The sequence below is a fragment of the Serinus canaria genome, chromosome 1 (genome assembly GCF_022539315.1).
Source record: "Serinus canaria isolate serCan28SL12 chromosome 1, serCan2020, whole genome shotgun sequence".
NCBI classification, from domain to species: domain Eukaryota; kingdom Metazoa; phylum Chordata; class Aves; order Passeriformes; family Fringillidae; genus Serinus; species Serinus canaria.
Window position 1 is genome coordinate 14,675,020 of NC_066313.1, and position 17,991 is coordinate 14,693,010.

Here is a 17,991-nt window from a genome sequence, read left to right on the forward strand (position 1 = left end):
CAGGGTGATTTAGATTAGATATTAGGAAGAAATTCCTCCCTGTGAGGGTGGTAAGGCCCTGGCACAGGCTGCCCAGAGCAGCTGTTGCTGCTCCATCCCTGAAGCATCCAAGACCAAGCTGGATGGGGCTTGGAGTAACCTGGTCCAGTGGAAAGTATCCCTGTCCATGGCAGGGGGTGGAACTGGGTGGTCTTTTAAGGTCCCTTCCAACCCAAACCCTTCTGTGACTAAAGTGGGATGAGCAGAGAGTTTCAGGGGACAGTGTGGGAGAACTAAGAGTTGGGAAAGCTTCTTTGGGAAAAGACAAAGCTTAGGATGCCCATGCATTTTTTTAGGAAACCATACAACACACCAGCACAAGTCACAGGGACTGTGTTGGTGCAATGAAGAGCAGAATAAGGGCCATTAAAGTTTATCACTTTTAACAGTGTAATACTCAGTTCATCCCACATCAGTTAACATATCTTTCTTTAGAAACTATCTCTACCAGAGGGAGATACAAAAGTTAGATGAATTGCAGGAAATGAAAAAATGCTCTGCATTTTTCTGCCCCAAGCTTGGGAAACTGCCAGGATCACTTAAACATCAATAATGTAATGGGGAGGACTCACTGACTCCAGCTCTGTAACAACCTGATTAGTCCCATGGTACCAAATCTGTAAATACTGGGACCACCAAAGCTGCCTTGGGGGAGAATGGGGAAGAGACAGCAGAAGGCACTGGAATAGATGGCTCTATTGTGAAACCTCCTCCTAACTGCTTAAAAACAAGGACTGATATGAGTTGATCAAGGTGACATGAGTGAACAAAGTTGATATGAGTGAACAAAGCAACTAGTGGTCTCTGCAGGTACCACGCTGTCCACACCGAAGCTGTCACAGTGTAATAAAAAAGGGTAAGGATGACAGCAGGAAAGCTTTATATGGAAAACAGTGAGAAAGCATGTTGTAGAAGAAAAAGCTGTTTGATAATTAATTGGCTATTTTTAAGGGCTCCTCCAGTGTTTGCATAGAGAGTAAAGCTCTGAAAGCAAAGCTCAGACCAAATGGGTTATGTCTTTATATCAAAGGTGCTCATGTCTAGAGGGGACCCCTGTGCTCCATCAAAAGCATCATGCTGAGCACACCAAAAATATCAGGGAGACACGCCATTCACACATGCATGAGAAGAAAAGTCCTAGGCTATGTGCACAGCTGCCTGTGCCAGCAAAGGTGCTCCAGAAATATTGTGTGCAGCAATCAACGTCTGGAGAACTGCACAGGCAGGGAGAAAACCACAGAAACACTCAAGAGACTCAGAGCCTATTCCCATTTTGGGGAGCATCTTGCATTGTCATGATTTGCAAAGCTGATGGGATGTTACCACTCAGGGATCTGATGTCCTGGTGTCTTTTGGCACCTCCAGGCCCACTTGAAACAACTGGAGGAGATTGCAAATGGGCCACTTGCTTAGAGACAGTGCTGCACTGATGCTTATGTGACCAGAGACACCTGGACTAGATGATGATGCCATCGTAACGTGGATGCAAATAGACTTAAAAACATACCTGGATCATAGAAATCCACTTCCCAAGAAAGGCACCATTAACACAGAACTGAACAAAAATACTCCTCCATTGCACAGTCTCCTCATGCATCACCCATGCCAGACCTACCTGCCAGCACACAAAGGTGTGCACAGCAATCCAAAAATACTCCTCCATTGCACAGTCTCCTCATGCATCACCCATGCCAGACCTACCTGCCAGCACACAAAGGTGTGCACAGCAATCCCTTTCTTAAGGAAAAAAAAGCTCCCAGGCAGTAAATTGAAGAACTAAAACATAGAAGCACCACTTTTATAAGTCTTCTGTGAAGAACTAGAAGGAGGATTTGTTGTTACAATGCACTTTTGTGGACACAGCAGATGGTTACAGCCTCTCCAAGCCATTTGTATCCTGCTGGGTAAACTATTTGTCTCATTCGAAAATGAGGCAATCTACAAATACTTCTTCCTTTGGAGTTGTTCCAAACTTAATCAAAAACTAAAACATGCTAGGGACAAATGTATTAAGCAGGTATTTAATTGAGAGAAGAGATGATGGAAAAGGCAGAGTTCTTGTCTCCCAGGCAGAGCATGCAAGCTTTAAACACACTCTTAGATTGATTGCAACTGACAGAGCAGAAAGGCTCAGAAAAAGCACTCCTTCCCTTCCCATAAATAATTCACCTCCTGTAGCAGTTCATAAAATGTTTATATTAAGTAATAATTCAATTTTGCATTGCAAAAAGAAACCCCAAACATGCTAGCCAAGAAAAAAATCATCCCAAAGGAGGATGAGAAAATGACTGCTTGGAAGCTGTCATTGCTAAAGCAATTTAATGGGATCATTCTTGGATGTACTCTGTCCTGTTTGGTCAATCCTAATCCTGACCTGAATAGTGTTTTCCATTGATCTCTGCAACAGCTACATGAAGCCTGCTCTTGAGTCATAGAATCACAGAATTATTTCTATTGGAAAATACTTCTGTGATCATCAAGTCCAGCCATTAACCCAGCACTGCCAGCCCCACTATTAACCCATGACCACAAGTGCCACATCCACACATTTTCTGAACACCATGAAGTGTTTTCCAGCAAGGCAGGGCAGGTTCAGTGATCCCACATTAAGCTCTGCTGTCAAGAAATGATGCTTTTGCTTTCAAGTCAACAGGAATGTGAGGAGGCTGTGAGCCCACTAATAGGTTATTTGTCTTGGTTGCAAAAATACACAAGGTCCAACATGAAATAAAACTCCAACAGTTGGACCCCAACATGGGATGGAAGACTGAGAGCATGGCAGGGAGGAGAGAGAGTAGTGGGACAATGGTTGATGATCAACAGAAGCCATCAAAAAACAGAAATAAAATATCACCACACACACATACAACTAGGCAGCTTTTATTGAAATTGTAATTGTTTGATCCAACCTATGCCCTGGGGAGCATAAAGAAAAGCTAGCAGCACCAAGGTCACTGCAGACAAAAACATCAATACAGGGAATGAGTGATAATGATTTTTCTTTCTCTTAGATTCACAGAGGGGGGACTGTGGAGATATCTTCCTGGCATCTCCAGAGATGCACAATATCCCTTGAACTTTGTCCAGCAATGCACTTAATACAGTTTTAATTTTTGATATCCAAATTTTGCTCCTGTTGGCTATGACAACAGCAGGTTTGAGCATCCTAACCCACTGCTACATTTCATAGATGTAAAGATAATAATCCATTTTTCTCTTCCAAAACCATTCCATACTTTCCAGCTTCCTGCAATGACCATGTCTTCTGCACTCCTGGCCCCTCTAATGGGTATCCTCAGAACCTTCTCTGGTCCATGACTGCTGAAGTACAAAACCAAAACCTGAACAAAAAAAAAAATCTACCCAAGTCTTGACTAATGTGGAAAGATGTCACATCCTCTCCATGTATTTCAGTACGCTACTTGCCCCAAAGTATTTATTTTGGAGTGCTTTTGTTCTTATTTTATTGTTTCTAAAATGAAGTAACAATTACTGACATGTGAATTGTGATTCCCTGTGGAATTTTTCCTCCACCAGCTGTTCCCGTCTGGAGCAGCACCACTGCTGATCCCTACCTCTACCCTGCCCTTACTTCTCCAAAACTGCTGCTTCTTGGTTTTAAGTGAATTCTTCAACATGTCAAGATCTCTTGAATTCCAATTAATGCAAAATTATTTAGCCAAACATAAGTGAAGGACTCAGCATGAGATTACATGGATGGAATATGACAGGCTCTGAAGTGGTAGGGTCCTAATGCCACTTTCTGCCCTTATAAATCTCTTACCTGTTATAAAGTGTCATGGTTTGGAATGGCAGGAAATTCAGGGAAGTGGTGCAAAGTGTGAAAAATGCATACTTATATGATTGGCTCTTCACAAATATTGAAATGAACACTATATGTGCTATGTTGGAAAGTTATGCTGTATTAATTTTTTTAGTAGTGCTGTATTAATCTTCTTAAGTAGTGTGGCAAATATAGTTTTTAGGCTATAGCACAATATTAAAATAGAAACTATGTGATGTAATATACTTTTTGTAACTAGCTCAAGGAATAGATAAGATAACCAAGAAGTTCTTCACATAAAAGTAACACCAACAAGACACCAAAATCTTAAGAGAAGAATAACTGCCTCTTTACTGAGACAATCCAGACTTCTTCCAGACTTCTAGGAGACAGGAAATTGATTTACAAAATGAGGAGAGGAGCAGAAATTACGCAGGAGACACCCTTTGTTTGAAAAGAATGTTTGAATCATGTATGAGATGTATGAATATGCAACAGGGAATTGCTTTTAAGGGTTAATCCTTTGTTAGTGAAGTGTGCTTTTGTGGCAGAGTGCAAAAAGCACCCAGACGTCCGCAATTCTTTGCTTTTTATTGTCTTTTATTGCCCTAACTTTGATTGTCCAAATTCTTATTGTCCTAATTTTTATTACTATTTGATTACTATTAAACTTCTAAAATTTTAACACAAGTGATTGGCATTTTTCACACAAACAAGACACCCTTTCAATGCTTCAATCCTCCCTTGAGAGAGAGAAAGGAACAAGATAGGAGGCTAGGAGCTGTCACCCAGACATGGTAAACCCAATCCATGGTAAACCCAATCATACCTTCATAGGATCTTGCTTGGGCAAACTTCAATCCCACCTTTCTTCCCTCATCTCACATTTTCTTCACATCCATTTATGTCTAGACAACAAGGGCATGAAACACGTTCAAAGTCCTGATGTGCAACCCAGCATGCTGGTGTCCACAAATCCAGCACACTGGAATAATCAGACCTTGTTGGCTAATTCCCTCCCTAGTTTTAGGAACTTCACTGTTTAGTCTGCTCTGATGCACTGGTGGAAAAAGTGTGGCTCAGGCTGCAAGAGTTTGCAAGATACCCAGGATCCTTTCAACTTCCTGCTGAGCCTCACAGTGATGGAACTACGCAGTCAAAATGGATGTGAGAAAGGAGAGGAGCCACCTGTGCAGGGAAATGGCATCCTGAAGGCATCTGCAGATTCTCCTTTAAAATCTCATCCAATAACCTAAGCAACAGCCCCACCGCTGCCTCAGCCTGGGAATGGGACCAGTCAGGGTTCACATCCCTGCCTGTGATTCCAGCCCATCAGATGCTGATTCCTTTCAGGCAAAGCTCCCTGCACAAGAGCCTCCTTCAAGGTGAAAGGCAAAGTGAAATTTGGGAGGAAGCCTGAAGTTTAGCAATCAGGTCTGAAGAAATTCCTTCTCCAGCATCTGGATAACCTCTCCTTTTCCCATTCATCCAGCACAAAGACACTATTAGCTCTCACAGGGTGTTTATCTGCCCAACCTTGCAGATGCTGAATTGGAAAACAGACAGAGATTTCTCACTGGAATACTGTGCAAGGTTGATGGTGCCTGACTAATGGTGCTTGACTGTTTTTCTCTTGTATTTCAAAAGGGTTAAAGATATGTGATGCTGTGCAGGTGCTTTGCTGCTCAGAAAGGGGAAAAAAAAGAAGGTGGTAGTCATAAAAAACCCAATGGCCTTCTGTAGTGAAGCTATATGCTAACTAAACAAATTAATTAATCCCAGAATGTCTTGGAATGAGACGAACCTTAAAAATCCTCTCGTTATGACCCCCTGCCTCAGGCAGACACCTTCCACTAGACCAGGTTGCCCCAGGCCCTGTCCAACCTGACCTTGAACACTTCCAGAAATGGGGCAGTCACAGCTTCTGTGGGCAACCTGTGCCAGGGCCTCACTACCCTCACAAGGAGGAATTTCTTCCCAGTATCTTACCTAAATTTCTTCTGCTTCAATTTGAACCCATTCCACCTTATCTTGCCACTACTGTTCCTGATGAATAGTGCCCCTCTGGCTTCTTGTAGGCACCTTCAGACACTGCAAGGTGCTGTGTGGTCTCCACACAACATTCTGTTCTCCAGGTTGAATCACAGCTCCACCAAAAAAATAAACCAAACAACCCAACCCCCCCACAAAAACCAAAACAAAAAACCCAAACAACTAAAAAACAGTTTAAAGTTTTTAAAAAATTAAATTATATTTTAAAAGTAATTCTTAAAAATGTAAAGTTTTATTTTTAACATTTAAAAACATTCATAATTTTTCTTAAAGAATAACAGTCTCCCCATCTCCTCTGCACCAAAACCTCCTATTTTGTAGTGTTAACAGCACAGCTTGCAGCCAACAGCACCAACAGTCTATCCATGTGCACACTGTGTGTGCAAAGTGTTGCAGGATCCCCTCAGCTACAGGCACTTAGTGATCAAATAGAAATTACTAACTGAAAGAATAGTTTGCCATGTGTCTTGGTTTGGAAAGACAGGTGTCTGCTAAGGAAGGCAGGAGCTTCCCCTGAAATGGAAAATGTAAACCTCCTCCCTCCAAATTGTTAACATTTTGAAATTAAGGGGCCCTCAGGCAAAGGTATGGGAGCAGGAATAACAGTTCTTTACTAGGGAAGAAAATTTAAATAAAAAATGCAGTAATACAAAGCAACATTGACAGAGTCAGAATACAACCTGACACCCTGTGGATCAGGGTGTTGGTAGCAGATGAATTGGCATTGTGGCTGCAGTCCTGGAGTGGCAGACATGGTTCTGTTGGAGCAGTGAGCCTGTAGAAGGGTGTAGTTTTCCTCTGAAGGTCTGGTGGTGGTATAGATGGGCCTGGTCTTCCTCTGGGAATCCAGTGGGAAAGGGCTGCTTCTCTGGGAAACCAGTGTGAAAAGGCTGCTCTGGTGTCCCAAAATGTCAGATTATATCCAGTTAGGAATGCTTGGCTCCTCCCCCTGGGTGGAGCATCTCACAATGGGATGATGTAATTTTATCAGTCATGCAGTGACACTCAGTGGTCCATGAACAGAAGATATCTCCCAGAGGGAGGATTGGTTTGTGGAAGAGATAAAGGAAACTGCCCAATTAACAGAAGATAACTGCCCCACCCCTAAGAGATGGACACCTCTAATAGAATAGACACTTATCTAGCAATGCAGGGCACCATATAATGAACTAATAATCAAAATAAAGCAGTTATTAATGGAAAGCAAAATATGTTTGCAATAGAACACCTGCAATGCTGGATTTGGGGAGAAGAAATGAGTTGGAGGCTAAAGAAGTATCTTGGTGAACAGCCCAGTTTGTGTGTATAGTATTTCAATAATATATAAAAATAGATATACATAGATATAAACATAATATATAAACATTAGTATATAAAATATATTAATCTATAGTAATTAATAATATATAATTACAAATAATTATATAGCCTTCCAATGTCCTTTATATATATATATATATATATATATATATATATATATATATATTACATAAAGGACATTGGGAGGATATCCAGAATATTGAGTTATACATCAAGAGAAATAAAAATTCCATTCTATAAAACTTTCCTAAAATGGCCCTTTCCCTGCTGGCTGGTGCTGACCACAATAGCAGAAGAGCATCCCTGATCTTGCCCCAGTGGAGCAAGGCTTAGCCAAAGACACCATTTGAATATACATATATACATATATACATATATACATATATATAAATATATTCAGATCAGAGCAAAGACCAGTGAGATGGATGCAAGATTGAGTGCAGAAGTACTTAGAAAACTTGTTTAGCTAGTAGGAGACAGGAAAGGTCATGATCTAAATGCAAGAGGAGACATATTTATAACATTATATGTCTTAGTGATTTATTTCAGAAAAGAAAGGATGGGTAATCTAAATCAGTTGATCTCTCTCCTCTTTATTTACTTTGTGTTACAGTGGTGGCTTGAAGCCACCAAGTAAAAGTGGGATCTGCCCTACAGCATCAGGTCCTGCATCCCAAAGGAGCTGGTGGTCTCACCAGACACAGAAGTGTGTGGAAGGGGAGGAGGAGAGGTGTTTGACATGTCCTTTCACACGATAACTGACTTAACAGATAAAAGAAATGTGAAAATCTATTTGGTTTCGGCAAAGCATTTTATCCAGGGCCACGTGAGAAATTTTTAATTAAGTCAGTGAACATGAACATCAGCAGAATGGGAAACCAGGCAAGGGAAATGACAATGATGAATGTTGGAAGGGTGAGCTGCAGCCTGGAAGAAGGTTAGCAGTGTTTAACATTTTTGAGGTTGACTTTGGCACTAAAAAAGTAGGGCAACATTGATGACACCTCCTAATGACACCATGAAATTGGGAGCACCAATATGTAGGAGGATTGGGAAATCACAGAGGAAGGAGGGGATTGACCTTGACTGCCATGTTCAAAATGGAATGAAAATTAGTAGTTAATTCCAGGCTTGGTACTAATCACCAGAATTTTTTTTGCTACGGGTTGTAACTGCCTAAGAAGGAGAAGAAGGAGAACAGTATGGACATCCTTGTTATCAAAAAGTAAATGAGGGATTCATAATGAATCGGTGATGTCCACAAACACAACTCGTGAGTCTTTAGTGGGAATGGGGACCTCATCTCCCAAGGGCAGTAGTGTCCATCTCTGTTTAAGAAAAAGAGATTTCATCTAGGAAGAGCTAGGGAGACAAGGTTGATACCAGGAAGTAACAATTTTTACTTCCTAGCTATAGAGCCAAACAATGAAGATACTGTACTTGGAGGCACTGAGCAGTGACATTTGGATAGGGGAGAGTCACTAAGTATGCCAATAAAACAGAAAAAAAATAAGAGAGAAATAAACAAAATAAAGCAGCAAACTATAATCTGTCTATGGGCCCGGACTGTAAATGAGTTGCAAATCATCAGAGACTGAGGTCTTTGCACATAATGCAACTAAAAATTCTGCATTTCTGAGACACAGCCTTGGGTGTTACTCACAAAGACTAAATAACAAACCAGGTAATTGGACTTCAAGGTTCTGAGGGTCCCACCCAGCTCCATGTGCCTGAAGGTCTCTCTGAGGTGACCCAGCTGAGCAGGAGCAGAGGAATAGTTGCTCAGGCATGTTGACTTCATCACCTGAATGCCACCTCCATCTCTTCCTCCTGCTCTACCATGTCCTAAGGCATGCAAAGATCAGCTCCAGTTTGTACACAGTCAAAGCAGCAAAATTCAGTTTTACCTACATTGCTGAGCAGCTCCCCATTGGCTTTTGGGGCTGGATGTTTCCCACCTTTAACTGATTGCAGGGAATACACTGCCACATACTCCAACTTGGAGCTACCTACTTGCAAGTGTCCCCAGCTTGGAGACACCACTGGTCTTTCCCAGCTGATGGACTACATCCAGGGGAGATAAGAGTGTGGCAGAACAGCTCTTTGCCTGCATGTTGTGGTTTGACACTGGCCAAATGGCAGGCAACCTCTACAGATGCTCACTCACTCCCTCCCCTGCTACAACTGGCCAGAGGAGAGAGAAAAAATTAAATGAAGGTTCATGAGTTAAGGTAAGGACTCAGAGAAAACACTCCAAGGGCAGAACAGGCTCAACTTAGAAGTACAAAATGAATTTATTACTAACAAAGTCAGAGGAGGATAATGAGAAGTAAAATAAGCCCTTAAAACACCTTTTTCCCCAGCCCCTTCCTCCTTCCCACCAACAGCTCAGGGAGACAGGGGGTGGGGGTTTTGGTCAGTTCATCACCTGAGATTTTCTTCCACTGCTCAGGGAGAGAAGTCCTTCCCCTGCTATGTCATGGGGTCCCTTCCCACAGGAGACAGTTCTCTGTGAACTTCTCCAGCATGGTTCCAATCCCATGAGCACCAGTCCTCCCAAAACTGCTGCAATGTGAGCATCTTCCATGGGCAAACATTCCTCCCAAAACCGCTGCAGCATGGGCCACTCTTCCAGAGGGTGCAGTCTTCCAAGGACAGCCTGGGAGCAGGGGCTCCCTCTCTTCAACCAGGTCTCTCATTGGATCACAGCCTCCTCCAGGCATCCACTCACTCCAGCGTGGACACCTCCCCCACAAGTGGATCTCTGCATCCCCCATGGATCCCCATGGGCTTCAGGGCACACCTCCTTCACCATGGACATCACCACGGCCTGCAGAGGAATCTTGGCTCTGGCACATGGAGCACTTCCTCCCACTCCTTCTCCACTGACCTCGGTGTCTCCAGTTGTTTCCCTCACATGTTCTCACCTCCTCCTTTTCTCTGGCTACCAAAACACTGTACCCCACTTTGTTTTGATTTTCTCCTTAAATGTGTTATCACAAAGGCGTTACCACCATCTCTCACTGGCCCAACCTTGCCCAGCAGCATGTCCATCTTCAGAGTCATCAGGGCTTGGCTCTGCCAGATATAGTGGAAGCTTCTAGCAACTTCTCACAGAAGCCACCCCTTTGGCCACCCTGCACTACCAAAAGCCAGGCTGTGCAAAACCAACAAAGCCTGTATCATCCATCTCCATGCTCTGTGCCTTAATGAGCACTAGGGCCATTAGTCATTACTCATACAAGGGATCCCTGTGGTATCAGCAGACATCGTGTCTCCTCCTGCTACTGAAGGTATGTATCAAGTGACCCCTGAGACAGAGCTCAGCCTTTGCCAGAGCAGCCAAACATCTCTCTGAACAGCCTTTTCTGGATGGAAGAAAACATTCTGCCCCTTCCCTTCCACCTGAGAGAATTGGATCCATCTGCCTACACGGTTACTTTAATAAACACTCTCATAGCTCAAACAACAAGGATTTGGAGAATGGTATCTGCCCAGGAATGTTCTCCAGCAGTGCAGTCTGGAATAGCCCTCGCTCATGCTATTAAACCTCTTTAACCTCTAAAACCAATGTGGTTGCATCCAAACTGATTGTAGGGATAAGTTCTTGGCTTGGGAGTGTGCGCTACCAAACTCAGGGTGAGAAGAGGCCTAGGGACAGTTCTAGGAACTGGAGTTTACATGATGTTTCCACACCCCTGAACATGTCCTGGGACTCTCTAATTTACTAGTACAGACATAGCTATGGATCTGATCAGAAATTTCAGAAGGCAATGGAAAATCTCCCATCTTACAGCATAAGCAATGTAATTGGCATTTTCGCCAAGATAGGAGATGTCCTTCCCTGGAGATTTTCAAGAATAGGTTAGATAAAATCACAGAAACACAGAATGGCTTGGGTTAGAAGGGACCTTAAAGTTTATCTTGTTCCACCCCCCGGCCATGGGCAGAGACACCTTCCAGCAGACCAGGCTGCTCCAAACCCCGTCCAACCTGGCCTTGGACCTTCCAGGGATGGGGCAACCACAGCTTCTCTGGGCAACCTGTGCCAGGGCCACAGCACCCTCACAGGCAGGAATTTCTCCCTGATATCCCTTCTAACCCTGCCCTGTGACAGTGGGAAGCCATTGCCCCTTGTTCTGCCCCTCCAGACCCTTGCTCAAAGTCCCTCTCTGGCTCTTGGAGCCCCTTTAGGCACTGGCAGGGGCTCTGAGGTCTCCCCAGAACCTTCTCCTGTCCAGTCTGAACACCCCCAGCTCTCCCAGCCTGTCTTCAGAACAAGGAAGAGTATGAATTTCCTGCCCTTTTGTCTCTTGCTCCAACCTTCCTGTGTGGACATCCCTCCCTAAATTATCTCTTCTGTACCTCTGAAAACCAGGCAGCAAGTCTCCAGTGCTGACTCATTCATCTCTATAGCTACTACAAATTCTCTTTTGCTCCACATCCTTAGTACCTCCAGGGTTTGAGATGAATGACAGAACATTAGCAACAGGCAATTCATTAGTACTAGAGGCAGTCCAAAATTTTCCATTGAAGCCTTTATTGTCTTGTTTCCTCTGCTAGGAAAGGAAGTTGGTGGGAGGGAAGAAATAATTGGTTTGGTAAAAAAAAAAAAAAAAACAACTTTAAATCTGGTTTCACAATATTACTTCTTGGGGGAAATTAATTTTCTTAGAACTCATTTTGATTCCTTACAAAGGGGGTAAATGTTTCCTTTCAGTTTTGTATCTTTTTTTTTCAGGGAATAAAGGTAACAAAAGGAGCAGAATGCAAGACAATGAAGAAGGGGGAAAAAACACCCAAGAAACACCTAATTCTGTCATTTTCCCATAATTTTCAGATAAAAATGGAAAGCATTCATTCTTTCTTTCTTTTATTTTTGCCAAATGTGCTTTTAATTGTTTCACATCCACCAGCATGTGCCACTGTGAGCATATTTTGTTGCTTGTTCCCTCTGATCCCAAACCCCCAGAGTCAAGTCCAGCCCACCCCATCCTTTGGTGCACCAGGGAGAAATGCTCTGCCCAGCCCATCCAGAAGTTCAGGAGGAGAAATTCCCTCACCCAGCACAGATAAAGCCCTCACAGAATTGAACAAGAAACAGCTTCATCCACCACCAGAGGCTTTCCATGGGGCTTGTCACTGACCTGACTGAAGGATTTCCTTGGTCCTTCAGGGTGCACAGGCCACCCTGGGAAGCAGGACCAAAGGTGATGGGGTGGTGAATGAGATGTAACCTGCCTTGGCTACCTATAAACTTAGGCAGCTCATGTGCTGGGGAGGGAAACTGAGGCAAGAAGCCCCCTCGGTGCTGGAACCTTGCTTGACCATTGCCCACCCTTTGAGAGCAGTGGGAATAAGTACATAAATAAATCCCATATATAACTGAATGGTTAATAAACTATAGTTAATAAATATATAAATATAAAAATATAAATAATGTAAATACTATGAATAAGATAAATAAATACTAGAAATACTGGAAATAAATCCTATATATTCTGTAGGATCCCTGGGCACAGGCAGTCCCTGGCAGATATCCACACTCCTGCCACTCTGGCCTCACTGAAGGCTTCTGGCTCAAATGCTAATACAAACAAATCCCTCATCCCTCTGGCTGGGAGGAACCTCCATCTTCCATGGACATCACCACCAGGCACCACCTCTGCTCTGTACCTCTGTGTGGACCTGGGAGGAGGTCACTGTGATAGTCATCTGTCTAGGTACACAGAGGCTAAAAAAGAGAATTCTTCTCTTTAGCATGGACTTCCCCCGTGACCTTGGGCTAGTTGCTGACTCTATCCCATGCTCTCAGATATTCCTCACATGGAAATAATGCCTAGTGGGACAGAGCAAGCTTATAAACTACTGCTGCTCTGTTCTTTGGTTTCACCAAGGAATTGTTTCCCAGCTTTGTAAACACTGATTTGCAGCAGTGACAGAGGACTGTAAGGAAATCTCCCCCCCACTCTCTGCTGACAGGAGCTTTCATCCATGCACAAGCCCCATGTGAGCCATATCCCTGCTTCTCTCTAGCAAGAGGTCATTAGCAGGTAATTTTTGGCTGCTGGGTGGCCCACAAGGTTGCCCCAATAGGCTGTGAGTCTCCATCCTTGGAGATGTACAATATCCACCCAGCATGTCAGCAGGCAGTAATTAGGATTTGGAGAATTTGGTTTTTTATAAGAATCCAAACAATAAACAACACTTAGAAGATGCCTAATTTTGAACAGAAAATGAGAACAATTAGCCAAAACATCACTTCTGCATTAATGAAGAGGCGCTTATGTTCTATGGCTGAGCATCAGAGCAAACACTTCTGCAATATGCAGCAAGGAAGAAAAACATGGAAGTGGGAGAGCACTTTCCCAGGTGGAAAGAGAAGCCCTAAGAGTATTGTGAAAGCCAAAAAGCAACACAAAGAAAACTGAATCCTTCTCGTTCTTCTTAGGTTTAACATCCCTGCTGTTCCAATCCCTTTCCTTGGGCAGGAACCCTAGCCCAGTGCCTTAGGAATTTGCTGGAGCAGAGTGGAGGGATAGGAAGGTGAGCAATCTGCATTTAAATATGCAAATAAGTCCAATTACCCTTTGTAGCAGTGGAAGAGAAGCAACACATCGGCTCTCCAGTTCCAGGAGAAAGCTTTCTGCTTTAGCCCTGCTATCTCCAGCACGAGCCCAGACCTTACAAGGTGAGCAGACAAAAAGCTGAGTCTCAGTTCACTGCGGATTTAAGGGCTGTGTCACTCCCAGAGACCCCTTTCCCAACACTCTCCAACTCTGCAAAACAGAGCCCCCAAAAATCCCTGGCCAATTTCTCGTGTCTCAGCCAAGCACCACCATCACACCTGGATGCACCTGAACCTCCGGCATTACCCAGTGAGAGTTAAGAACTGATGCCAAATGACAGCAAAAATCAAGATCTCACTGCTTGAACTGTTTCTCACTTAGGGAGGGGGGAAAGCAGATTACTGTCAGCTTTGCTTAGTGGGACAGAGGAGTCAAGTCCCAGCTTCATCTTAAATCTGCATGAATGTATTACCTGTTTGGCCAGGTGTCACCTCTAATCTCCCCAAGAAGGAAAATAAAAATCATTCAGAGGCATAAACACCTCAGCATTCACACAGCTACTGAGAAAAGGAAAACAGCTGCAATCACACTTTTTGTCACCACAGCTTAGCTCTATGCCACTTCCACCCTGGTCTCGGCAGGGGTGGGCTCTGCCAAAGAAAGTGCTGGAAAACACAACTGCAGCAACCCCTCCTTGCAAACATACACGCAGGGCAAACACCCCATCACTTGTTTTTGCATTCCCAACACATCGAACGCCTTGACCCGGAGAGAAACAACAACAGCAGCTCACTGCAAGGAGTTTCACACTCGGAATCCCAAACAAGGTCTACTGCTGAAGTGAAATAAGGGCATCCATTTCTAGTTGGCTGGGGAGGTGGCGGTGGGGACAGAAGGATGTGTCATCCCCTGCTGCGCTGCATTAAAACATGGCAGCATCCGAAGGCTGCCCCACCCAAGCGGCCTAGGATGCATGTCCCTCATCCTGGCGCATTCTCGGGATGCTTTGTCTTGAGCGTGGGCCAGCCTGAGATGCTTCCTGGGACGCTCTTGCCCCTGTGTGGGGCACCCCATCCGTGCATGGGCCCCCGATGACATGGTCAGGCCGCCGGTCCTTTGGGTTGGCTGCAGCCTGACAGCCAGGGATGTGCTTGGAAAGGAGCAGAGGTGACTTGCACATTCCACGGAGGTGACCCCAAACATTACCCCTACGGAAACCCAAGGTGGTGGGTGTCTTTGAATTTTGGAATGAACAGGAGGAGGGGAACACAAAGACACTCAAAGCTGCTGCCAAACCCAACAAACCACCAACAAAAAGTGTCCATGCATTCACTACCTGCACAATACCTACTGCCCCATCATCGATTCCCAGAGAGACGGGAAATTTAAGGACACCCCACCCCGGGCAGGAAATCGGCAAGCCCCCCCAGAATGTTTCACAGCCTCGCTCCCAGGGTGGGATGCTCCTCCAGGGAAGCGCACAGGGGGACTGGGAAAGAGCTGACGAGGGGCCGGCAGGTTGGGGATCTGGATGGATGGGAGGGGGGGAACGAGGATATATCTTCTCACCTGTACGAAGAGCTGACCCCCGCCGCCACCTCCTCTTTGATCTGCCTGTTGACAGCATCGGCAGCCGCCCGGCCTCTGCTCGGCTCCGCCGGCTGCCCGCCCGCCTCCTCCGCCTTCTTCCGACCCTTGTCTCTCCCATCCCCGGGCCGCACTGTTTTGGGATGCTCATCCTCCACCTCGGGGTGTTCCTCCTTTTTCTCGGGAGCGAGGTGCACCTTCCGCCGCTTCTCCTGAGCCGGTTTCTCTGGGGGAGCGCGGTCCAGGGCCAGGACGGGGGAAGGTCCCGGTTTGGGGATCCAGGGATGGTCGCCCCGCTTGGGGATGGGCCAGGCACGGAAATCCTTCTGGTACTGCGTCTCCTTCTCGAAGGGAGTGTCCGAGGGCTGGTACTCGCTCTTGGGCTTGCAGCTCGGCTCCGGCCGCTGCACCTTCCAAGGTTTGTAGTCGTGCCGCATCACCGAGTCGGCCGGGGGAGAGGCGTGCGGGGCCGGGCCGGGCCGGGCGGGACCGGGAGCCGGCTCACCTCCCCCGGCCCCCGCAGCCGCCTCGCCGCCCGGCTGGGTCTCGATGGGCGCCGCGGGGCGCGGCGGGGGCGCGGGGGCGGCGGGATGCTCGGTGGCCTCCGAGTATTTGGTGAAAACGAGCGGGACGGCGATGTCCGCCTTGTCCAGCTGGTTCCAGAAACGGGCGATGCAGCAGGCACGGGTGATGCAGGGCCACGCCATGGCGGCCCCGCGCCGGGAGCGACCGCTCCGCGCTCCGAGCCCCGCACCGCTCTCCGCCCCGAGCTCCGCGCTCCGCCCCGCACCGGGGAGGGGAGAGCGGGCGGGGCTTGCACGCACACGGGCAGGGCACGCACACGCGCGACACACCTGCACATCCACGCACCTACACACGGTGTGAAACATGGCCATGGGTGTGCCCCCATCTGCACGGCCACACAGCTGCACACACATGTGAGGATGGCTCTCTGTGTGTGTGCCCTCATCTGCACAGCTGCAGACCTGCACACACATGTGAGGATGGCTCTCTGTGTGTGCCCACAACTGCACAGCTGTACAGCTGCACACACATGTGAGGATGGCTCTGTGTGTGTGCCCACATTTGCAGAGCCACACAGCTCACACACGTGAGACTTGGCTATGTCTATGTGTACACAGACCTGTGCAGCCACACACACTTGCAAACACATGTGAAACACACCCATGCATGTGTGCACACACATTCTTGGTCACAGGCCTGCACACACATGTACAAGGCACTCATGTGTGCACTCGCATGCAGGGTCACAGAAACCTGCACATGCACATTTTTAAAAGCCCATGTGTGTGCACACAGCTGTGCTGCCACAGACCTCCACAGCTGCACAGCTGCACACATATGAGGAGACACAGCCATGTGGCCCATGTGTGCACAGACCTGCACACTTCATGCACACCTGCACAATCACACACCTGCACACACACATGCCAAACAGGCAAACCCAACAAACACTCCTCTGTGTGTGCACACAGGCATCATCACACACCTGTACTGGGCAAGTCACATACACACGTGTGTGGACACACCTGCACGACTGATCACACACATCCACACATATGTGCAAGGCGCCCATGTGTGCAAACACATGCACACGTGGTCACACACACCTGCACGCACACGAGAGATGTGTGTGTTTGTGTGCACACATCTGCACAGCCACACACAGCTGCACACACATGTGGAGACATGCCCATGTATGTGTGCGTGTAACTGCAAGGACACACACTGTAAAATAAATGGAGCCACAGGGGCTAGCTTCTCAGCTGGATAGCTGGTTCCCCGCAGGGTAAGCGCCCCAGGCAAGCGGCCCAAGGCCGAACACCTCAGCCCTCTGGAGGCTGGGGTGCCCTAGGCCAGACAGCCGCACAGCCGAGACCCCTGGCAAGCTTAGTGATTTCAGCTCTTAGTGAAAGTCAGCTCCTTTGTGATTTCAGCTCTTAGCTTGCTTTAGGGGCTGCGGCTGGCCGTGGCTCCTGGAAGGCAGAAGTAAAGAGAGAGGAGAAGGCGGCCAAGAGCGTTCCACGATGGTTTATTCTGAGGGTCTCGCGAAGAGTCTTGAAGCTGCTCTTCTGGGGAAAATGGGCCCAGACAGCCTCTTTTATAGGGTTAGGGGGGATTGAAAACTGACCAATTGTAAGGGTTAGGGAAACTAGCCTATGGGGTCACAGAGAGATAAGAAGGACCAGAGTGAGGACTCCTGGTACAATTCCTATGACTCAGCAAATACCTATCTCTAAACATCCCTCCACGGAGCCGTAGCCAGCCCTGCGTCTGCTACAACACACCAGAGCACAAACATGCAGGAAATGCATGTGTGCAGGCACACAAATGCTTGATCACATACCTGCACACATATGTGCAAGGTGCCCATGTGTTCGTGCACATGCATGCATGGTCACTCACACCTGCACACACTCATGCACAGGAATGCAAACACACATGCAAGACACTCTTGTGTGCACACAGGCATATTGCACATGCACACACATGTCAACTCACACACCAACAGACACATTTGCACACAGACACGAGGACATGCAGAACCACACAAACCACATTCACTCATGCAGGTTCTCATGTAAGTGTGTCTGCAGTGCACACTGACATTTGTACACA

At 46.5% G+C, this 17,991-nt stretch overlaps 1 protein-coding gene across 1 annotated transcript in view; it reads right to left on the reverse strand.

Moving 5' to 3' along the window:
• The window catches only part of MAP6 (microtubule associated protein 6), a 37,115-nt gene extending 21,010 nt beyond the window's left edge, over positions 1–16,105 (reverse strand). Inside the window, exon 1 of the mRNA XM_009098894.4 lies at positions 15,334–16,105. Within this exon, the coding sequence (XP_009097142.4) occupies positions 15,334–16,058 (725 nt within the window). The 5' untranslated portion in view covers positions 16,059–16,105. The remainder of the gene's footprint in view (positions 1–15,333) is intronic.
• Positions 16,106–17,991: the final 1,886 nt, after the last annotated feature.